Source organism: Lonchura striata, chromosome 39 (assembly GCF_046129695.1).
Source record: "Lonchura striata isolate bLonStr1 chromosome 39, bLonStr1.mat, whole genome shotgun sequence".
Classification (NCBI taxonomy): Eukaryota; Metazoa; Chordata; class Aves; order Passeriformes; family Estrildidae; genus Lonchura; species Lonchura striata.
The window spans coordinates 722,477-746,629 of NC_134641.1; the positions used below are offsets into that span (position 1 = coordinate 722,477).

The window sequence follows — 24,153 nt, forward strand, 5'->3', positions numbered from 1 at the left end:
AGAAAAGTGAATGAAATTGCTCAAAATGACCCAAAAGTGGCACAAAATGGCCCAAAATCAAACAAAAGTGGCACAAAATGGAAGAAAAGTGAATAAAATTGAGCAAAACAGCCAAAATGGGACAAAATGGCTCAAAATCGAATAAAAGTGACCCAAAATCTCTTAAAATCCCATGAAAATGAGGCAAAACGGAGCAAAATTCTCCAAAGTGGCACAAAATGGGACAAAATCCCTCCGAAATCCCCCAAATCTCCTCAGAAAAGTCCAAAATCTCCTCAGAAACCCCAAAATCCCCTCAGGAAAATTCAAAGTCCCTTTTTTCACCCAATTTCCCCCCTTTTTTACCCAAATTCTCCCTTTTTTCCCCTCAAAATTTCCAATTTTTACCCAAATTCTCCCCTTTTTTTCCCCTCAAAATTTTCCATTTTTTGCCTGAAATTCCCCCTTTTTACCCAAATTCTCCCTTTTTACCCCAAATTCCCACTTTTCTACCCAAATTCTCCTTTTTTTGCCCAAATTCCCCCTTTTCTCCAAACTCTCCCTTTTTCCCTCAAAATTCCCAGTTTTTAACCAAATTCCCCCTTTTTCCCCAAAGTCTCCCTTTTTTTTCCCAAATTCTCCCTTTTTCATCCAAATTCACCCTTTTTCACCCAAATTCAGCCTTTTTTACCCAAATTCCCCCATTTTTTCCCAAATTTCCCCTTTTTCACCTAAATCCCCCATTTTCCACCTAAATTCCCACTTTTTTACCCAAATTCTCCCTTTTTTACAGAAATTCCCCCTTTTTTCCCTCAAAATTCCCAATTTTTACCCAAATTCCCCCTTTTATACCCAAATTCCCTTTTTTATCCAAACTCTCCCTTTTATCCCTCAAAATTCCCAATTTTTCCCCAAAATTCCCAATTTTTCCCCAAAATCCCCCTTTTTCCCCTCAGAATTTTCCATTTTCCCCTGAAATTCCTCCTTTTTCATCCAAATTCCCCCTTTTTCACCCATATTCCCCCTTTTTTACCCAAATTCCCCCTTTTTTTACCCAAACTCCCCCTTTTTTCCCCTCAAAATTCCCAATTTTTCCCCAAATCCCCCGTTTTCACCAAATTCTCCCTTTTCCCCTCACAATTTTCCATTGTTGCCTGAAATTCCCCCTTTTTCCACCCAAATTCCCCCTTTTTCACCCAAATTCTCCCTTTTTCCACCCAAATTCCCCCTTTTTTCACCCAAATTCCCTTTTTTCGCCCAAATCCCCCCGGTTTTTTTCCCAAATTTTCCCTTTTTTCCCTCAGAATTCCCCCTCACGCCTTTCCCGCCGTTTCCCCCTCAGCGCTGGCCCCGCCCCCTCGCGCGCGACGCCGTTTCCCGCCTTTTTCCTCCCCGCCAATCCACCCCTGGCCACGCCCCCTCCATTGATCCCTATGGGCGTTAAGCCACGCCCCTTATTCCTTAAAAGGAGAAGCCACGCCCACAATGCAAATCACAGCGTTGTCGCTACGTCTCCAAACCACGCCCCCTCCTCAAGCCACGCCCCCTCTCCCCTCCCGCCTCCCCCCCATCCCCCACCGCAATTAACGCCGCATTAATTGCGCCCCGTTGGCGTTAATGGCTCACTAATTAACCCCGCCGGCCGTGATTAGCGGGTTACTCATTAACTCCCGGTCTTAAAGGGGCCGCGGCCGCTTTTAATTAACCCCCTCGCGCTAATAAACGCCCCGAATTAATAACCCAATTAGGGGCTGCATAATAAACCTCGGCGCGTAAGGCAATCAATTAATTGTATGGTAATTAACCCCCTAATTAACCCGTCGCCCGTTACGCGCAGCGCCCCCCCCAACGCCCCTTTGGCCGCGTTCGCCGCTTAGTTAGTTTATTAGCGCGCTAATTAGCGTAACTAAATTAGCGCAATTAAACGTGGATCCTCAATAAGAGCGTAGAGAAAAGCGGCGGTGGCGCCTTTAGGACCAGACCCCGCCCCCCGCGCCTTCCTATTGGTCAGCTCCGCCTTAGCCCCGCCTCTCTGCACGCCGATTGGCTGACGTTTAACCCTGTTCCGCCCTCACGAGCGACGCTATTGGTTGTCACCTTCTAACCACGCCCATTCCGCTGAAATACGCGTTCTTATTGGTTAGATGCGACTAAGCCACGCCTCCAGCCAATCGCTTTTAGCCGCCTCTTTGCCCTTTCCTCGCGCTGCCATTGGCTGCCGCTCTTCCCGCCTCCCGCCGCTCCGCTGTTCCTATTGGCTGCCTCCCTCTTTGTCCCGCCCGCCTTTCATCCGATTGGACAGCGCTGCTCCACTCCGCGGCGTTTTTATTGATTTAACCACCCGTCAATCAGCACATCTGGCGGTTGATTGGTCACTTTCTCCATCGTCCCGCCCACGAAGCCTCACGGCGCTCTCTGATTGGCCGCCCCCTCACGTTCCCCCTCACGGCGCGGGCGGGCGGCCATGGCGGCCATGGCGGCGGCTGCCGGAGGAGCCGCGGCCGGAACCGGGGCGGGCCCGGGGGGTCCCGGAGGAGCCGGGGATCCTTCCCCGCCTTACGGCAACGGCCTGGGGGCGGCGGCGGGGCCGGAGGAGGCGGCGCTGGGAGAAGGGGGGAGCCGGGGCCGGGGCGGGAGCGGCCGCGGAGGGGCCGGGGGAGGGTCGGGAGGGGCGGCGGGGGGAAGCGGGGCCGGGGCCGGAGCCGCCGCCGCTGCCGCCGCCGCCGCCGCCGCCTCAGTGCCGGGGCCGCCTCACGAAGGGGCCGGAGAGGAGCTGGAGGAGGAAGCGGGGCTGGGGGAAGGGGAGGCGGGGGAAGCCGCCATTGAGGACCCGGTGAGTGAATGGGGGGGGGGGGGAAAGGGCGGGAAAGTGAGGGGGAGTGGGGGGAATTAAAGGGGAAAAAGGGAAAAAATGGGGGGAATGGGGGGAAAATGGGGATTTGTGAGGGGGGAGTGGGGGAAATTAAAGGGGAAAAAGGGAAAAAATGGGGGAAAAATGGGAATTGGTGAGGGGGAAATTAAAGGGGGAAAAGGGAAAAAATGGGGATTTGTGAGGGGGGAGTGGGGGGAATTGAAGGGGAAAAAGGGAAAAAATGGGGGGAAATGGGAATTTATGAGGGGGAATTAAAGGGGAAAAAAGGGGGAAATGGGAATTTGTGAGGGGGAAATTAAAGGGGGAAAATGGGAATTTGAGAGGGGGAATTGAAGGGGAAAAAGGGAAAAAATGGGGGGAAATGGGGATTTGTGAGGGGGAAATTAAAGGGGAAAAATGGGGGAAAATGGGAATTTATGAGGGGTAATAAAAGGGGGAAGAAAGGGGGGAAAATGGGAATTTGTGAGGGGGAATTAAAGGGAAAAAAGGGAAAAAATGGGGGGAAATGGGAATTTGTGAGGGGGAATTAAAGGGGGAAAAGGGAAAAAATGGGGAAAAATGGGAATTTATGTGGGGGAATTAAAGGGGAAAAAAGGGGGAAAAAAGGGGGGAAAATGGGAATTGGTGAGGGGGAAATTAAAGGGGGAAAAGGGGAAAAATGGGAATTTATGTGGGGGAATTAAAGGGGAAAAAATGGGGGGAAATGGGAATTTTTGAGGGGGAAATGGGGGGGAATTAAAGGGGGAAAAGGGAAAAAATGGGGGGGAAATGGGAATTTTTGAGGGGGAATTAAAGGGGGAAAAGGTAAAAAATGGGGGGGAAATGGGAATTTTTGAGCGGAATTAAAGCAGAAAAAATGGGGGAAAATGGGAATTTGTGAGGGGGAAATTAAAGGGGGAAAAGGGAAAAAATGAGGAAAAATGGGAATTTATGTGGGGGAATTAAAGGGGAAAAAAGGGGGGGAAATGGGAATTTGTGAGGGGGAAATTAAAGGGGAAAGAAAGGGGGGAAAATGGGAATTTGTGAGGGGGAATTAAAGGGAAAAAAGGGAAAAAATGGGGAAAAATGGGAATTTGTGAGGGGAATTAAAGGGGAAAAAAGGGGGGAAATGGGAATTTGTGAGGGGGAAATTAAAGGGGAAAAAGGGAAAAAATGGGGGGGAAATGGGAATTTTTGAGCGGAATTAAAGCAGAAAAAATGGGGAAAAAATGGGGGGAAATGGGAATTTATGTGGGGGAATTAAAGGGGAAAAAATGGGGAAAAAATGGGGGAAAATTGGAATTTGTGAGGGGGAATGGGGGGGAATTAAAGGGGAAAAGGGTTAAAAAAGAGGGAAAAGTGGGGATTTGAGGGGAAAAAAGGGTAAAAAGGGGGATTTTAGGGGGGAAATAAGAAATAAAGCGGAATTTGAGGGGGAAAAGGGAGATTTGGGGGGAAAAAAAGATTTTAAGAGGAAATGGGGGAATTTTAGGGGAAAAACGGGGATTTTAGGCGGAAAATGAGAAATAAAGTGGGATTTGAGGGGAAAAATGGCAAAATGGGGGAGATTTGAGGGTAACTTTGGGGTTTGGTTTTTTTGTTTGTTTTTTTTTTTTTTGTTCTTTTTAGGTTTTTTTTTGGTTCCCAGGTGAATTTTTTGAGGTTTTGTTGCTCCCAGGTGTAACTTTACACTTTTTTCTGGGTGTTTTTTGTGGGTTTTTTGGTTCCCAGGTGAATTTTTTTGAGGTTTTTTGGTTCCCAGGTGAATTTTTTGAGGTTTTGTTGTTCCCAGGTGAATTTTTTGAGTTTTCGTTGTTCCCAGGTGTAACTTTGCCCTTTTTTCTGGGTTTTTTTGTGGGTTTTTTGGTTCCCAAGTGAATTTTTTGAGGTTTCGTTGTTCCCAGGTGAATTTTTTTGAGGTTTTGTTGTTCCCAGGTGAATTTTTTTGGGGTTTTGTTTTTCCCAGGTGAATTTTTTTGGGGTTTTGTTGTTCCCAAGTGAATTTTTTTGAGGTTTCGTTGTTCCCAGGTGAATTTTTTTGGGGTTTTGTTGTTCCCAGGTGAATTTTTTTGAGGTTTCGCTGTTCCCAGGTGAATTTTTTTGGGTTTTTTTTGGGTTTTCCCAGGAGCTGGAGGCCATCAAGGCCCGGGTGAGGGAGATGGAGGAGGAGGCCGAGAAGCTGAAGGAGCTGCAGAACGAGGTGGAGAAACAGATGAACATGAGCCCCCCCCCGGGCAACGGTGAGAGGGACCCCAAAATAGCCAAAATTCACCCCAAAAGATCCAAAATCCGCCCCTAAATAGCCAAAATTCACCCCAAATTCACCCCAAAATGGCCAAAATCCACCCCAAAATGGCCAAAATCCACCCCAAAATGGCCAGAATTCGCCCCAAATCCACCCCAAAAGATCCAAAATCCGCCCCTAAATGGCCAAAATCCACCCCAAAATGGCCAGAATTCACCCCAAATCTACCCCAAAAGATCCAAAATTCACCCCAAAAGATCCAAAATCCGCCCCTAAATAGCCAAAATTCACCCAAAACCACCAAATCCACCCCTAAATAGCCAAAATTCACCCCTAAATATCCCAAATTCACCCCAAAATGGCCAAAATTCACCCCAAACCACCAAATTCACCCCAAAATATCCAAAATCCACCCCAAAATGGCCAAAATTCACCCAAAATGGCCAAAATTCACTCCAAATTCACCCCAAAATAGCCAAAATTCACCCCAAACCACCAAATTCACCCCAAAATATCCAAAACCACCAAATTCACCCCAAAACCCCCAAATTCACCCCAAAAACATCCCAAAATCCACCCCAAAACCCCCAAATTCACCCCAAAAATCCCAAATTCATCCAAAAATGGCTGAAATTCACCCAAAATCCCAAATTCCCTCCAAATGCCCCCAAATTCAAGCCAAAAAACCCAAATCCACCCAAAAACCACCAATTTCTCCCCAAAATCCCCAAAATTCACTCCAAAGTGGCCCAAATCCACCCCAGAAAACCTGAAATCCACCCAAAATCCACTCCAATATGGCCAAAATTTACCCCAAAACCACCAAATTCACCCCAAAACCTCCAAATTCACCCCAAAATATCCAAAATTCATCCCAAACTGGCCCAAATTCACCCCAAAGCCCCCAAAATCCCCAAAATTCACTCCAAATTTCCCCAAATTTCCCCAAAAATCCCCCAAATTTTTCCCAAAACCCCCGAAATTTCCCCCAATCCCCCCCAAAATCCCCGAATTTTCCCAAAATCCCCTGAATTTCCCCCAAATTTTTGTGTTTTTGCAGCCGGCCCGGTGATCATGTCCCTGGAGGAGAAGATGGAGGCCGACGCTCGCTCCATCTACGTGGGCAACGTAATGTCCCAAAATCCCCCAAATTTACCCCAAAATCATCCCTAAAAACCCCAAAAAATAACCTCAAAATTACCCCAAAATGGCCCCAAAAAATGTCACAAAATGGCCTCAAAACATCCCTAAAAATCCCCAAAATTACCCCAAAATCATCCCTAAAAACCCCCAAAAATAACCTCAAAATTGCTCCAAAATGTCCCCAAAAAATGTCACAAAATGGCCTCAAAACGTTCCTAAAAACCCTCAAAATTACTCCAAAATCATCCCTAAAAACCCCAAAAAATAACCTCAAAATTGCTCCCAAAAAATGTCACAAAATGGCCTCAAAATATTCCTAAAAATCCCCAAAATTACCCAAAAATCATCCCTAAAAATACCAAAAAATAACCTCAAAATTGCTCCAAAATGTCCCCAAAAAATGTCACAAAATGGCCTCAAAACGTTCCTAAAAACCCCCAAAATTACCCCAAAATCATCCCTAAAAATACCAAAAAATAACCAAAAAATTGCTCCCAAAATGGCCTCAAAAAATGTTACAAAACGGCCTCAAAATATTCCTAAAAATCCTCAAAATTACCCAAAAATCATCCCTAAAAATACCAAAAAAATAACCTCAAAATTGCTCCAAAATGGCCCCAAAAAATTACCCCAAAAATGTCACAAAATGGCCTCAAAATATTCCTAAAAATCCCCAAATTTACCCCAAAATCATCCCTAAAAACCCCAAAAAAATAACCAAAAAATTACTCCCAAAATGGCCGCAAAAAATGTCACAAAATGGCCTCAAAATATTCCTAAAAATCCTCAAAATTACCCCAAAATCATCCCTAAAAACCCCCAAAAATAACCTCAAAATTACCCCAAAATGGCCCCAAAAAATGTCACAAAATGGCCTCCAAACATTCCTAAAAATCCCCAAATTTACCCCAAAATCATCCCTAAAAATACCAAAAAATAACCAAAAAATTGCTCCCAAAAAATGTCACAAAATGGCCTCAAAACATTCCTAAAAACCCCCAAATTTACCCCAAAATCATCCCTAAAAATACCAAAAAATAACCAAAAAATTGCTCCCAAAATGGCCCCAAAAAATTACCCCAAAAATGTCACAAAATGGCCTCAAAACATCCCTAAAAATCCCCAAAATTACCCCAAAATCATCCCTAAAAATCCCAAAAAATAACCAAAAAATTGCTCCCAAAAAATGTCACAAAATGGCCTCAAAACATTCCTAAAAATCCCCAAATTTACCCCAAAATCATCCCTAAAAACCCCAAAAAAATAACCAAAAAATTACTCCCAAAATGGCCGCAAAAAATGTCACAAAATGGCCTCAAAATATTCCTAAAAATCCTCAAATTTACCCCAAAATCATCCCTAAAAACCCCAAAAAAATAACCAAAAAATTGCTCCCAAAATACCAAAAAAATGTCACAAAATGGCCCCAAAAATGTCACAAAAATCCCCCAAAATGGCCCCAAAAATGGCCCCAAAACATTGTTAAAAATCCCCAAAAATGCCCCAAAAATTGCTCCAAAAGTTCTCAAAAAATGTCCCAAAATAACCCGAAAACGTCACAAAAATAGAATTTAAAAAAACCTAAAAATTCCCCAAAATTGTCCCCAAAAATATCACAAAAACACCCCAAAAAATCCCCCAAAAATCACCAAAAAGTGTCCCAAAATCCCCCAAAATTACCCCAAAAATAAATCCAAAATTCTGCAAAAATTGTCCCAAAATTTGCCCCAAAAATCCCCCAAAAATGGCCCCAAAAATCCCAAAATTACCCCAGAAAATGGGAATTTTTGGGGAATTTTAGCTTTAAAAATTGGGAATTTTGTGGAATTTTGGGGTGGAAAAGGAGAAAATTTGGGGGGAGAAATTTGGGGATTTTTGGGGGGAAAATCTTGAATTTTGAGGAGGGAAAATGCCCAAAAAATGCCCCCAAAAATTCCCCAAAACCCAAAAAAATCCCTCCCAAAGTTCCCCAAAAAAAAATCCCAAAAAATTCCCCAAAACCCAAAAAAATCCCAAAAAATTAAAAAAAAAAAATCCCAAAAAATGCCAAAAAAGTCCCAAAAATTCCCCAAAATGGCTCCGAAATTCCCCAAAAATTTCCCTAAAATGTCCCCAAAAAAATTCCAAAAATCCCCAAAAAAATTCCCGAAAAATTTCCAAAAAAATTCCCAAAATGTCTTAAAAAATGTTCGCAAATATTCCCAAAAAATGTCCCCCAAAAATTCCAAAAAAAAACCAAAAAATTCCCAAAAAAATCCTCCCAAAATTTCCTCAAAATGGCCCAAAAAATTCCCAAAAATGTCTCCAAAAATCCCCAAAAAAAATTCCTAAAAAACCCAAAAAAATTCCCAAAAATCCCCCCAAAAATCCCCCAAAATTACCCCAAAAAATCTCGAAAAATTCCAAAGAAAATACAAAAAAAAATTCCATAAAAATCCCTGGAAAATTTCCCCAAAAATTCCCAAATTTTCCAGACCCCTCAGGAATTTTGGGGGTTTTTTTGGGGAGGGAAATTGAGGAATTTTGGGAATTTTTTGGGATTTTTTGGGAATAAAAATTGGGGATTTGGGGAATAAAAATTGGGAATTTTGAGGAAATTTGGGGAGGAAAATTTGGGGAATTTTGGGATTTTTAGAGGGAAAATTGGGAATTTTGAGGATTTTTTTGGGGATTTTGGGAGGAAATTTGGGAATTTTGGGAAGGGAAAATTGGGATTTTTGGGGGAAATTGGGGAATTTTGGGGATTTTTGAGGAATTTTGGCAGGGGGAAAATTGGGAATTTCGGGACAAAATCGGGGAATTTTGAGGGCGAAAAAACGGCGAAAAATCACCAAAAAACCACCAAAACGCCCCGAAAAAAATCCCAAAAAATGCCCAAAAATTCCCGAATTTCCGGAATTTCAGGAACGTTGTTTTTTTTGGGAATTGCAGGTGGATTTTGGGAATTTTAGGTGGATTTTGGGGAGGGGAAATTGGGGGATTTGGGGGATTTTTGGGAGGGAAAATTGGGGATTTTTGAGGAATTTTGGCAGGAAAAATTGGGATTTTTGAGGAATTTTGGCAGGGAAAATTGGGAATTCCGAGGAAACTTGGGAATTTAGGGAAAATCGGGAATTTTGGGGATTTCTTTGAGGATTTTGGGTGGGAATTTGTGACTTTTTGGGGGAAAGGGAATTTTGAGGCGATTCTGGGAAATTCGGGAATTTTGGGGAGGAAAAATGGGGATTTTGGGAGGGGGAAATGGGGAATTTTGGGAAAAACGGGGAATTCGGGGAGGAAAATGGGGAATTTCCAGGGGGAAAAAAATTGGGAATTTTGAGGGTGAAAAATCCTCCGAAAAACAGCGAAAAAACGGCGAAAAATCACCAAAAAATCACCAAAACGCCCCGAAAAAAATCCCGAAAAATCCCCAAAAATTCCCGAATTTCCGGAATTTCAGGAACGTTGTTTTTTTTGGGAATTGCAGGTGGATTTTGGGGAGGGAAAATTGGGGAATTTGGGGGATTTTTGGGAGGGAAAATTGGGGATTTTTGAGGAATTTTGGCAGGAAAAATTGGGATTTTTGGGGGAAATTGGGGAATTTTGGGGATTTTTGAGGAATTTTGGCAGGGGGAAAATTGGGAATTTCGGGAGAAAATTGGGAATTTTGAGGGCGAAAAACGGCGAAAAATCGCCGAAAAATCGCCAAAAAACCACCAAAACGCGCCGAAAAAAATCCCCAAAAATCCCCAAAAATTCCCGAATTTCCGGAATTTCAGGAACGTTGTTTTTTTTTGGGAATTGCAGGTGGATTTTGGGGAGGGAAAATTGGGGAATTTGGGGGATTTTTGGGAGGGAAAATTGGGGATTTTTGAGGAATTTTGGCAGGAAAAAATTGGGATTTTTGGGGGAAATTGGGGAATTTTGGGGATTTTTGAGGAATTTTGGGAGGGGAAAATTGGGATTTTTGGGGGAAATTGGGGAATTTTGGGGATTTTTGAGGAATTTTGGCAGGGGGAAAATTGGGAATTGTGACGAGAAAATTGGGAATTTTGGGGCAAAATTGGGGAATTTTGAGGGCGAAAAACAGCGAAAAATCACCAAAAAACCACCAAAACGCCCCGAAAAAAATCCCAAAAAATCCCGAAAAATCCCCAAAAATTCCCGAATTCCCGGAATTTCAGGAACGTTGTTTTTTTTGGGAATTGCAGGTGGATTTTGGGAATTCCAGGTGGATTTTGGGGAGGGGAAATTGGGAGATTTGAGGAATTTTGGGAGGGAAAATTGGGATTTTTGGGGGAAATTGGGGAATTTTGGGGATTTTTGAGGAATTTTGGCAGGGGGAAAATTGGGAATTGTGGCGAGAAAATTGGGAATTTTGAGGGCAAAAAACAGCGAAAAAACGGCGAAAAATCACCAAAAAATCGCCAAAAAACCACCAAAACGCCCCGAAAAAAATCCCAAAAAATGCCCAAAAATTCCCGAATTTCCGGAATTTCAGGAACGTTGGTTTTTTTGGGAATTCCAGGTGGATTTTGGGAATTTCAGGTGGATTTTGGGGAGGGGAAATTGGGGAATTTGGGGGATTTTTGGGAGGGAAAATGGGGATTTTTGAGGAATTTTGGCAGGGAAAATTGGGATTTTTGGGGGAAATTGGGGAATTTTGGGGATTTTTGAGGAATTTTGGCAGAGGGAAAATTGGGAATTGTGGCGAGAAAATTGGGAATTTTGAGGGCAAAAAACGGCGAAAAAACGCCGAAAAATCACCAAAAAATCACCAAAAAACCACCAAAACGCGCCGAAAAAAATCCCAAAAAATGCCCAAAAATTCCCGAATTTCCGGAATTTCAGGAACGTTGGTTTTTTTTGGGAATTGCAGGTGGATTTTGGGAATTTTATCTGGATTTTGGGGAGGGGAAATTGGGGAATTTGGGGGATTTTTGGGAGGGAAAATGGGGATTTTTGAGGAAGTTTGGGAGGGAAAATTGGGGATTTTTGAGGAATTTTGGCAGGAAAAATTGGGATTTTTGGGGGAAATTGGGGAATTTTGGGGATTTTTGAGGAATTTTGGCAGGGGAAAATTGGGAATTTCGAGGCAAAATCAGGGAATTTTGAGGGCAAAAAACAGCGAAAAAACGGCGAAAAATCGCCAAAAAATCACCAAAAAATCACCAAAACGCGCCGAAAAAAATCCCAAAAAATGCCCAAAAATTCCCGAATTTCCGGAATTTCAGGAACGTTGTTTTTTTTTGGGAATTTCAGGTGGATTACGGCGCCACGGCCGAGGAATTGGAGGCGCATTTCCACGGCTGCGGCTCCGTCAACCGCGTCACCATCTTGTGCGACAAGTACAGCGGGCACCCCAAGGGGTGCGTATGCAAATGCATGCAGATTTATGCTAATGAGCGCCCCGCAGGACACGCCCCCGCCCCGCCCCGCTGCTTGGGGGGAGTTTTGGGATGAATTCTCCCGGTTTTGGGACGTTTTGGGTTGAATTTTCCCCATTTTTGGGACGTTTTGGGCTGAATTTCCCCATTTTTGGGCTGATTTTTGGCTGATTTTTGGGCTGAATTTCCCCAATTTTTTGGCTATTTTTGGACTAAATTTCCTCATTTTTGGGCTGATTTTTGGCTGATTTTTAGGCTGAATTTCCCCATTTTTGGGCTGATTTTTGGCTGATTTTTAGGCTGAATTTCCCCATTTTTGGGCTGAATTTCCCCATTTTTGGTCCATTTTGGGCTGAATTTCCCCATTTTTGGGGATGATTTTTGGCTGATTTTTGGGCTGAATTTCCCCAATTTTGGGCTGATTTTTGTCTGATTTTTGGGCTGAATTTCCCCATTTTTGGGCTGATTTTTGGGCTGAATTTCCCCAATTTTTGTCTGATTTTTGGGCTGAATTTCCTCAATTTTTGGTTGACTTTTGGGCTGAATTTCCCCATTTTTGGGCTGATATTTGAGCTGAATTCCCCCGGTTTTGGTTCATTTTTGTCTGATTTTTGGGCTGAATTTCCCTAATTTTGAGTTGACTTTTGGGCTGAATTTCCCCATTTTTGGTCCATTTTGGGCTGAATTTCCCCATTTTTGGGTTGATTTTAGGGCTGACTTTTGGGCTGAATTTCCCCATTTTTGGGCTGATTTTTGGGCTGAATTTCCCCATTTTTGGGCTGAATTTTGGCTGATTTTTGGGCTGAATTTCCCCATTTTTGGGCTGATTTTTGTCTGATTTTTAGGCTGAATTTCCTCAATTTTTGGTTGACTTTTGGGCTGAATTTCCCCATTTTTGGGCTGATTTTTCGGCTGAATTCCCCCGGTTTTGGTTCATTTTTGTCTGATTTTTGGGCTGAATTTCCCCATTTTTGGGCTGATTTTTGTCTGATTTTTGGACTGAATTTTCCCATTTTTGGTTGATTTCTGGGCTGAATTCCCCCAGTTTTGGGACATTTTGGGCTGAATTTTCCCCATTTTTGGGTTGATTTTTGGGCTGAATTTCCCCATTTTTGGTCCATTTTGGGCTGAATTTTCCCCATTTTTGGGTTGATTTTTGGGCTGAATTTCCCCATTTTTGGTCCATTTTGGGCTGAATTTCCCCATTTTTGGGCTGATTTTTGGGCTGAATTTCCCCATTTTTGGGCTGATTTTTGGGCTGAATTTCCCCATTTTTGGGCTGATTTTTGTCTGATTTTTGGGCTGAATTTCCCCAGTTTTGGGACGTTTTGGGCTGAATTTTCCCCAGTTTTGGGACGTTTTGGGCTGAATTTTCCCCATTTTTGGGACGTTTTGGGCTGAATTTTCCCCATTTTTGGGTTGATTTTTGGGCTGAATTTCCCCATGTTTGGGCTGATTTTTGGGCTGAATTTCATTTTAGGGCTGATTTTAGAGCTAATTTTTGGGCCAAATTCCCCCATTTTAGGGCCGATTTTATTACCGATTTTTGTCCCTAATTCCCCCATTTTCGGGCCAATTTTCGTGCCGATTTTTGGGCCGAATTCCCCCATTTTTGGTCCATTTTAGTCTGATTTTATTACCGATTTTTGTCCCTAATTCCCCCATTTTCGGGCCGATTTTCGTGCCGATTTTTGGGCCGAATTCCCCCATTTTTGGTTCATTTTGGGCTGATTTTAGTGCCAATTTTGGTCTGATTTTATTACCGATTTTTGTCCCTAATTCCCTTGTTTTTGGTCTGATTTTCGTGCCGATTTTTTGCCCTAATTCCCCCATTTTTGGTCCATTTTGGGCTGATTTTAGTGCCAATTTTGGTCTGATTTTATTACCGATTTTTGTCCCTAATTCCCCCGTTTTCGTGCCGATTTTCGTGCTGATTTTTGGGCCGAATTCCCCCATTTTTGGTCCATTTTGGTCTGATTTTATTACCGATTTTTGCCCCTAATTCCCTTGTTTTTGGGCCGATTTTCGTGCCGATTTTTGGGCCGAATTCCCCCGTATTTGGTCCATTTTGGGCTGATTTTAATGCCAATTTTGGTCTGATTTTAGAGCTAATTTTTGGGCCAAATTCCCCCATTTTAGGGCCGATTTTATTACCGATTTTTGTCCCTAATTCCCCCATTTTCGGGCTGATTTTTGGGCCGAATTCCGCCATTTTTGGTCCATTTTGGTCTGATTTTAGTGCCAATTTTTGTCCCTAATTCCCCCATTTTCGGGCCGATTTTCGTGCCGATTTTTGGGCCGAATTCCCCCATTTTTGGTCCATTTTGCTGATTTTTTTCCCATTTCCAGCTTTGCGTACATCGAATTCTCGGACAAGGAGTCGGTGCGGACCTCGATGGCTCTGGACGAGTCGCTCTTCCGGGGGAGGCAGATCAAGGTCAGAATTCCCAAAAATTCCCAAAAAATCCCCAAATTCCCACTTTTTCCCTCAATTCCCATCCCCTTCCAGCATTTTCCCACTTTTTTCCCCATTTTTTTCCCTTTTTTCCCCATTTTTTCCCCATTTTTTTTCCTTTTTTTCCCCATTTTTTCCCCATTTTTTTTCCTTTTTTTCCCCATTTTTTTTCCTTTTTTTCCCCATTTTTTTTCCTTTTTTCCCCATTTTTTCCCCATTTTTTCCCCACTTTTTTTCCTTTTTTCCCCATTTTTTCCCCATTTTTTTTCCTTTTTTCCCCATTTTTTCCCCACTTTTTTTCCTTTTTTCCCCATTTTTTCCCCATTTTTTTTCCTTTTTTTCCCCATTTTTTCCCCATTTTTTTTCCTTTTTTTCCCCATTTTTTCCTTCATTTTTTCCCCATTTTCCCAGATTTTTTTGCTGATATTTTATTTATTTTTCCTTCATTTTTTCCTGTTTTTTTCTTTTTTTTCTTTGATTTTTCTTCCCAGTTTTTCCCTAAATTCCCACCATTTCCCATCATTTTTCCCGATTTTCCAGATTTTTTGCAATTTTTCCCAATTTTTTCCGATTTTTTTTTTTTTTTGGATGATTTTTTCCCCTTTTTTCTTTCATTTTTCCCTTTTTCTCACTTTTCCCCCCAAATTCCCACGCTTTTCCCAGAATTCCCGACATTTCCCAGAATTATCCCAATTTTTTTCTGATTTTTTTCTTGATTTTTTTCCCAGAATTTTCCCAATTTTTTTCTGATTTTTTCTTGATTTTTTTCCCAGAATTTTCCCAATTTTTTTCTGACATTTTCTTGATTTTTTCCCAGAATTTTCCCAATTTTTTTCTGATTTTTTTTTGATTTTTTTCCCAATTTTTTCCTGATTTTTTCTTGATTTTTTTCCCAGAATTTTCCCAATTTTTTTCTGACATTTTCTTGATTTTTTTCCAATTTTTTTCCTGATTTCTTCCCTTTTTTTTTGATTTTCCAATTTCTTCCCAAATTCCCAAGTTTTCCCCACATTCCCATAATTTTCCTCATTTTCCTCATTTTTCTCACATCTCCCCAATTTTTTCTGATTTTTTTCTGATTTTTTCTCCATTTTTCCCAATTTTTCTGATTTTTCAGAATTTTTTCTACTTTTTCCCACTTTTTCCCCAAATTCCCACCATTCCCCAGAATTTTCCCACTTTTCCCCAATTTTTTTCCCAATTTTTCTAATTTTTTCTTATTTTTTCTTGACTTTTTCTGATTTTTCCATTTTTCTTTAATTTTTCCTTTTTTTCCAGTTTTCCATTTTTCTATAAATTCCCATAATTTTCCTGATTTTCCCATTTTTTTGTCATTTTTCCTGATTTTTTTCAATTTTTTTCCATTTTTTTTCCTCATTTTTCCCACCTTTTGCCTAAATTCTCATCATTTTCCCAATTTTCCTGATTTTCCCCATTTTTCCCAATTTTTTGTGATTTTTTTCTCATTTTTTCCCTTTTTTCTTTGATTTTTACCGTTTTTTCCCACTTTTTCCCCAAATTCTCAACTCTTCCATCATTTCCCAGAATTTTCCCCATTTTTTGCTTTTTTTCCTCATTTTTTCCTGATTTTCCAGATTTTTTCTGATTTTTTTTTTTCCTGATTTTTTCCTGATTTTTTTTCTCATTTTTTATCAAATTTTCTTGATTTTTCTGATTTTTTCCCCATTTTTTCTTTGATTTTTCCTTTTTTTTCCCCATTTTTCCCTAAATTTCCATCATTTTCTCAATTTTCCTCATTTTCCCTATTTTTCCCCATTTTTCCACCGATTTTTGCCATTTTTCCACCGATTTTTCCGAAATTTTCATCTTTTCCCCCCAAATTTTTTCCATTTTTTTCCCAAAATTCCCATTTTTCTCCCCAAAACAACAAACTTCATTTAACCCTTTATTTTCCCTTCTATTCCCCATTTTCCCTCCTATTTTCCCCATTTTTCCACCGATTTTCACCATTTTTTCACCATTTCTTGCCAAATTTTTTACGTTTTTTCCCAAAATCCCATTTTTTCACCCCAAAATGTGATCCCCAAGAGGACAAACCTCATTTAACCCTTTATTTTCCCTTCTAGTCCACATTTTATTTCATATTTTCCCCATTTTCCCACCGATTTTCCCCATTTTTCCACCGATTTTCGTCATTTTTCCACCATTTCTCCCCAAATTTTTTTCATTTTTTCCCAAAATCCCTGTTTTTCTCCCCAAAAGGTGATCCCCAAGAGGACAAACCTCATTTAACCCTTTATTTTCCCTTCCATTTCCCCTTTTTCCCTCCTATTTTCCCCATTTTTCCACCGATTTTCGCCATTTTTTCACCGTTTCTCCCCACATTTTTTACATTTTTTTCCCAAAATTCCCGTTTTTCTCCCCAAAACAACAAACTTCATTTAACCCTTTATTTTCTGTGCTATTTCCCATTTTCCCTCCTATTTTCCCCATTTTTCCACCGATTTTCCCCGTTTTCCCACCGATTTTCCCCATTTTTTCACCGTTTCTCCCCAAATTTTTTCCGTTTTTTCCCAAAATTCCCGTTTTTCTCCCCAAAACAACAAACTTCATTTAACCCTTTGTTTTCCCTTCCATTTCCCCATTTTCCCTCCTATTTTCCCCGTTTTTCCACCGATTTTCCCCATTTTTCCACCGATTTTCCCCATTTTTCCACCATTTCTCCCCAAATTTTTTACATTTTTTCCCAAAATTCCCGTTTTTCTCCCCAAAAAAACAAACTTCATTTAACCCTTTATTTTCCGTGCTATTTCCCCATTTTCCCACCTATTTTCCCCATTTTTCCACCGATTTTCACCATTTTTTCACCATTTCTTGCCAAATTTTTGACATTTTTTCCCAAAATCCCCATTTTTCACCCCAAAAGGTGATCCCCAAGAGGACAAACGTCATTTAACCCTTTATTTTCCCTTCTAGTCCACATTTTATTTCATATTTTCCCCATTTTTCCACCGATTTTCCCCATTTTTTCACCGTTTCTCCCCACATTTTTTTCCCAAAATCCCCATTTTTCTCCCCAAAACAACAAACTTCATTTAACCCTTTATTTTCCCTTCTAGTCCACATTTTATTTCATATTTTCCCCATTTTTCCACCGATTTTCCCCATTTTTCCACCGTTTCTCCCCAAATTTTTTACGTTTTTTCCCAAAATCCCCGTTTTTCTCCCCAAAACAACAAACCTCATTTAACCCTTTATTTTCCCTTCCATTTCCCCATTTTCCCTCCTATTTTCCCCATTTTTCCACCGATTTTCACCGTTTTTCCACCGTTTCGCCCCAAATTTTTTCCATTTTTTCCCAAAATCCCCGTTTTTCTCCCCAAAAAAACAAACCTCATTTAACCCTTTATTTTCCAAGCTATTTCCCCCTTTTCCCTCCTATTTTCCCCATTTTTCCACCGATTTTCCCCGTTTTTCCACCGATTTTCCCCATTTTTCCACCGTTTCTCCCCAAATTTTTTACATTTTTTCCCAAAATCCCCGTTTTTCGCCCCAAAAGGTGATCCCCAAGAGGACAAACCACAAACCTCATTTAACCCTTTATTTTCCCTTCTATTCCCTATTTTCCCTCCTATTTTCCCCATTTTCCCACCGATTTTCACCATTTTTCCACCGTTTCTCCCCACATTTTTTACATTTTTTTCCCAAAATTCCCGTTTTTCTCCCCAAAACAACAAACTTCATTTAACCCTTTGTTTTCCCTTCCATTTCCCCCTTTTCCCTCCTATTTTCCCCATTTTTCCACCGATTTTCCCCATTTTTTCACCATTTCTCGCCAAATTTTTGACATTTTTTCCCAAAATCCCCATTTTTCACCCCAAAAGGTGATCCCCAAGAGGACAAACCACAAACCTCATTTAACCCTTTATTTTCCCTTCCATTTCCCCCTTTTCCCTCCTATTTTCCCCATTTTTCCACCAATTTTCCCCATTTTTACACCGATTTTCCCCAAATTTCTTTTCCCAAAATCCCTGTTTTTCTCCCCAAAAAACCAAACTTCATTTAACCCTTTATTTTCCCTTCTAGTCCACATTTTATTTCATATTTTCGCCGTTTTTCCACCGATTTTCCCCATTTTTCCACCGATTTTCCCCATTTTTCCACCATTTCTCCCCAAATTTTTTCCGTTTTTTCCCAAAATCCCCGTTTTTCGCCCCAAAAGGTGATCCCCAAGAGGACGAACCGCCCCGGGATCAGCAGCACCGACCGCGGCTTCCCCCGGGGGCGCTTCCGGGGGCGGGGGGGGGGATACGGCTCCGCCCGCTCCCGCTTCTACAGCGGCTACACCCGGCCCCGGGCACGGGGCTACAGGTCAGATTTGGGGCAAAAAAACACGATTTTGGGGTCTCGGGAGGTTTGGGGTCGATCCTGGAGAATTTGGGGTTTTTTGAAGCGATTTTGGGGCATTTTCGGGGCCGTTTTTAGCGGCGTTTCTTCGTTTCGTGGTTGATTTTTGGGGTGTTTCAGGTGGGATTTTTGGGGTGAATTCCTAGAATTTTGGGGGTTTTTAGGATTTGAGGTTTTTGGGAAGGGTTTTGGGGTCGTTTCTGGAAAATTTGGGGTTTTTTGAAGCGATTTTGGGGCGTTTTCGGGGCCGTTTTTAGCGGCATTTCTTCGTTTCGTGGTTGATTTTTGAGGTTTTTCAGGTGAGTTTTGGGGGTTTTCAGGTGGGATTTTTGGGGTGAAATCCTGGGATTTTGGGGATTTTTGGGATTTGAGGTTTTTGGGAAGGGTTTTGGGGTCATTCCTGGAAAATTTGGGGTTTTTCCAAGGGATTTTGGGGCGTATTCGGGGCCGTTTTTAGCGGCGTTTCGTGGTTGATTTTTGAGGTTTTTCAGGTGAGTTTTGGGGGTTTTCAGGTGGGATTTTTGGGGTGAATTCCTAGAATTTTGGGGCTTTTCAAGATTTGATGGTTTTGGGAAGGGTTTTGGGGTCATTCCTGGAAAATTTGGGGTTTTTTGAAGCGATTTTGGGGCATTTTTGGGGCCGTTTTTAGCGGCGTTTCTCCGTTTCGTGATTGATTTTTTGGGGTACTTCAGGTGGGATTTTTGGGGTGAAATCCTGGGATTTTGGGGATTTTTGGGATTTGAGGTTTTTGGGAAGGGTTTTGGGGTCATTCCTGGAAAATTTGGGGTTTTTTGAAGCGATTTTGGGGCATTTTTGGGGCCGTTTTTAGAGGCGTTTTTGCGTTCTCCAGGTGAGTTTTGGGGTTTCCTGGGTGGGATTTTGGGGTTTTTCAGTTGAGATTTTTGGGGTGAAATCCTGGGGTTTTGGGGATTTTTGGGATTTGAGGTTTTTGGGAAGGGTTTTGGGGTCATTCCTGAAAAATTTTGGGTTTTTTAAAGCGATTTTGGGGCATTTTTGGGGCCGTTTTTCGCGGCGTTTCTCCGTTTCGTGGTTGATTTTTGGGGTGTTTCAGGTGGGATTTTTGGGGTGAAATCCTGGGATTTTGGGGCTTTTCAAGATTTGATGGTTTTCGGAGGGGATTTGGGGTCATTCCTGGAAAATTTGGGGTTTTTTGAAGCGATTTTGGGGCGTTTTCGGGGCCGTTTTTAGCGGTGTTTCGTGGTTGATTTTTGAGGCTTTCAGGTGAGTTTTGGGGGTTTTCAGGTGAGATTTTTGGGGTGAAATCCTGGGATTTTGGGGGTTTTTAGGATTTGAGGTTTTTGGGAAGGGATTTGGGGTCGTTTCTGGAAAATTTGGGGTTTTTTGAAGCGATTTTGGGGCGTTTTTGGGGCCGTTTTTAGCGGCGTTTCTCCGTTTCGTGGTTGATTTTTGGGGTGCTTCAGGTGAGTTTTGGGGGTTTTCAGGTGGGATTTTTGGGGTGAAATCCTGGGATTTTGGGGATTTTTGGGATTTGAGGTTTTTGGGAAGGGTTTTGGGGTCATTCCTGGAAAATTTGGGGTTTTTTGAAGCGATTTTGGGGCATTTTTGGGGCCGTTTTTAGAGGCGTTTTTGCGTTCTCCAGGTGAGTTTTGGGGTTTCCTGGGTGGGATTTTGGGGTTTTTCAGTTGAGATTTTTGGGGTGAAATCCTGGGATTTTGGGGCTTTTCAAGATTTGATGGTTTTCGGAGGGGATTTGGGGTCATTCCTGGAAAATTTGGGGTTTTTTGAAGCGATTTTGGGGCATTTTTGGGGCCGTTTTTAGAGGCGTTTTTGGTGTTTCCTGGGTGGGATTTTGGGATTTTTCAGGTGAGATTTTTGGGGTGAATTCCTGGGATTTTGGGGATTTTTGGAATTTGAGGTTTTTGGAAAGGGATTTGAGGTAATTTCTGGAAAATTTGGGGTTTTTCGAAGCCATTTTGGGGCGTTTTTGGGTTCTCCAGGTGAATTTTTTGGGAGATTTTCAGGTGAATTTTGGGTCTTTTTTGGGGTGAAATTCCCAATTTTCCGTCAAATCCTGGAATATTTTGGGCTTTTCACTCAAATTTTGGGATATTTTGGGCTGAAATTCCTGATTTTCCATCCAATTTTGGGGTTCCCACTCAAATTTTGTGAGGTTTTGGGGAATTTGAGGACATTTTGGGGTGAAATTTCCAATTTTCCATCAAATTTTGGGACATTTTGTTGATTTTGGGACATTTTGGGGTAAAATTTCCAAATTTCCATCAATTTTTGGGACATTTTGTTGATTTTGGGACATTTGGGGTTAAAATTCTCCATTTTCCATCAAAATTTGGGACATTTTGTTCATTTTGGGACATTTTCGGTTGAAATTTCCAATTTTCCATCAAATTTTGGGACATTTTGTTGATTTTGGGACATTTTCGGTTGAAATTTCCAATTTTCCATCAAATTTTGGGTTTCTCACTCAAATTTTGGGCTGAAATTCTCAATTTTCCATCAAATTTTGGGACATTTTGTTGATTTTGGGACATTTTGGGCTGAAATTTCCAATTTTCCATCAAATTTTGGGGTTCTCACTCAAATTTTGGGCTGAAAATCTCCATTTTCCATCAAATTTTGGGACATTTTGTTGATTTTGGGACATTTGGGGTTAAAATTCTTAATTTTCCGTCAAAATTTGGGACATTTTGTTGATTTTGGGACATTTGGGGTTGAAATTCTCAATTTTCCATCAAATTTTGGGACATTTTGTTGATTTTGGGACATATTGGGTTAAAATTCTCCATTTTCCATCAAAATTTGGGACATTTTGTTGATTTTGGGACATTTTGGTTTGAAATTCTCAATTTTCCATCAAATTTTGGGACATTTTGTTGATTTTGGGACATTTTGGTTTGAAATTCTCAATTTTCCATCAAATTTTGGGACATTTTGTTGATTTTGGGACATTTTGGGGTTAAAATTTCCAATTTTCCATCAAATTTTGGGACATTTTGTTGATTTTGGGACATTTGGGGTTAAAATTCTTAATTTTCCATCAAAATTTGGGACATTTTGTTGATTTTGGGACATTTTGGGCTGAAATTCTTAATTTTCCATCACATTTTGGGACGTTTTGTTGATTTTGGGACATTTTGGGTTAAAATTCTTAATTTTCCATCAAATTTTGGGACGTTTTGTTGATTTTGGGACATTTTGGGCTGAAATTTCCAATTTTCCATCAAATTTTGGGTTTCTCACTCAAATTTTGGGCTGAAAATCTCAATTTTCCATCAAATTTTGGGACATTTTGTTGATTTTGGGACATTTTGGGCTGAAATTCTCAAATTTCCATCAAATTTTGGGACATTTTGTTGATTTTGGGACATACTGGGTTAAAATTCTCCATTTTCCATCAAATTTTGGGACATTTTGTTGATTTTGGGACATTTGGGGTTGAAATTCTCAATTTTCCATCAAATTTTGGGACATTTTGTTGATTTTGGGACATTTTGGGTTAAAATTCTTAATTTTCCATCAAATTTTGGGACGTTTTGTTGATTTTGGGACATTTTGGGCTGAAAATCTCAATTTTCCATCAAATTTTGGGACATTTTGTTGATTTTGGGACATTTTGGGTTGAAATTTCCAATTTTCCATCAAATTTTGGGTTTCTCACTCAAATTTTGGGCTGAAAATCTCAATTTTCCATCAAATTTTGGGACATTTTGTTGATTTTGGGACATTTTGGGCTGAAATTCTCAAATTTCCATCAAATTTTGGGACATTTTGTTGATTTTGGGACATTTGGGGTTGAAATTTCCAATTTTCCATCAAAATTTGGGACATTTTGTTGATTTTGGGACATTTTGGGGTTAAAATTTCCAATTTTCCATCAAATTTTGGGTTTCTCACTCAAATTTTGGGCTGAAATTCTCAAATTTCCATCAAAATTTGGGACATTTTGTTGATTTTGGTGCATTTCGAGCTGAAATTTCCATTTTCCGTCCGTTTTTGGGACATTTTGGTGGAATTTTTTCCCAAAATTCTGATTTTTTTCCCCTTTTTTCTCCGCAGGGGCCGATCCAGAGCCACCTCCTGGTATTCCCCATATTAAAAACCCCCAAAATTCCCTTTTTTCCCCCCAAAAAAAATTCCCGATTTTGGGGTGGGGGGGAGGGGCCCGCCTGCCCCTCCCCCACCCCTGGAGAGGAGAAAAAACCCAAATTTCTCTTTTTTCCCCCCAAAAAAAAATTCCCAGTTTGTTTTTTGCAGGTGGAGCCGGAGCCGGAAAAGGCGTCGGGGGAGGGGAGGGGGGAAAAAATTCCAAAAAAAAATTTTAAAAAAAAAAAATTTGGGGGAATTTTGGGAATTCCGGGGGTGGGGGAGGGGCCGGAAGTGGAGGAGGGGGAGGGGGAGGAGGAAAAAAAATAAAATCCCAAAAAAAAAAAATTTGGGGTCCCCGGGGAGGGAGGAAAAAAAAAAAAATAAAATAAAAAATTGAAAAAAAAAATTTTAAGTTGTCGAGGGTTTTTTATTATAAAAAATCCCCAAAAAAAACCCATAAAATCCCCAAAAAAATCCCAAAACAATAGCTAAAAAATCCCCCAAAAATGTCAAAAAAATCCCCAAAAAATCTCAAAAAATCCCCAAAAAAATCCCTAAAAAATCCCTAAAAATTGTGAAAAAATGTCAAAAAATCCCCAATAAAACCCCAAAAAACCCCTAAAAAATTTCAAACAAATTCTGAAAAAATCCCTAAAAAATCCCAAAAAAATCTCAAAAAACCCCCAAAAAAATCTCAAAAAAATTTCAAAAAAATCCCTAAAAAATCACAAAAAAACCCTAAAAAATCCCTAAAGAAATCCCCAAAAATCCCAAAAAAATCCTTAAAAAATCCCAAAAAACCCCAAAAAAATCCCAAAAATATCCCTAAAAATCCCAAAAAATCCCAAAAAAATTGAAAAAAATCCCTAAAAAATCTCAAAAAAATCCCAAAAAAATCCCAAAAAACCCCTTAAAAAATCCCTAAAAAATTGCGAAAAAAATCCCAAAAAAAACCCAAAAAAATCCCAAAAAAATCACAAAAAAATCCCCAAAAAATCCCAAAAAAATCCCTAAAAATTGTGAAAAAATCCCAAAAAAATCCCAAAAAAATCTCAAAAAATTCCCAAAAACTCCCAGAAAAAATCCCTAAAAAATCCCTAAAAATTGCGAAAAAATCCTTAAAAAATCCCAAAAAAACCCGTAAAAAATCACAAAAAAATCACAAAAAAATCCCCAAAAACCCCCCAAAAAATCCCCAAAAAAATCCCTAAAAAATTCCAAAAAAATCCCTAAAAAATCTCTAAAAAATCCCTAAAAAACCCCCAAAAAATCCCATAAAATCCCCATAAACCCCCCGTATAAACCACCACACAAACTCTCTTTAAATCCCATTTATTCCCCATTTATTCCCCATTTATTCCCCATTTATTCCCCATTTATTCCCCATTTATTCCCCATTTATTCCCCATTTATTCCCCATTTCCCGTCACTCCCCGTAGATGTCCTGCAGGTCGGCCACGTCGTCGTGGGACACCTCCCTCCAGCCCTGTGGCCCCACGTGGAACACGCGCACGCTGCCGCCCGAGTAGGCGTCCCTGCGCGCTGCCTGCGCAAAATCCCTAAAACAGACCAAAAACACCCCAAAAAACCTTCAAAAAATGTCCAAAAAATCTCAAAAAAAATCCCTAAAAAATTGCCAAAAAATCACGAAAAAATCCCC

The 24,153-nt window shown here is 40.7% G+C and overlaps 1 protein-coding gene across 1 annotated transcript; it reads left to right on the top strand.

The window, feature by feature from the left end:
* The first annotated feature begins 2,661 nt into the window (after positions 1–2,661).
* On the top strand, positions 2,662–22,804 carry PABPN1 (poly(A) binding protein nuclear 1). The gene is made up of 7 exons (XM_077789919.1): positions 2,662–2,812; positions 4,956–5,070; positions 6,136–6,203; positions 11,460–11,566; positions 13,934–14,021; positions 18,223–18,371; positions 22,464–22,804. The coding sequence occupies exons 2-7, from the start codon at positions 4,989–4,991 to the stop codon at positions 22,501–22,503; spliced, it is 534 nt and encodes a 177-aa protein (XP_077646045.1). The 5' UTR covers positions 2,662–2,812; positions 4,956–4,988; the 3' UTR covers positions 22,504–22,804.
* The last annotated feature ends 1,349 nt before the right edge of the window (positions 22,805–24,153 follow it).

Bases quoted from the DNA above. Each gene is read 5' to 3' on its own strand.
- PABPN1 (XM_077789919.1), top strand. From the start codon at position 4,989: ATGGAGGAGGAGGCCGAGAAGCTGAAGGAGCTGCAGAACGAGGTGGAG. The intron at 6,204-11,459 runs GTAATGTCCCAA...TGGGAATTTCAG, and splicing joins GCTCCATCTACGTGGGCAAC to GTGGATTACGGCGCCACGGC. The intron at 14,022-18,222 runs GTCAGAATTCCC...TCGCCCCAAAAG, and splicing joins TCCGGGGGAGGCAGATCAAG to GTGATCCCCAAGAGGACGAA.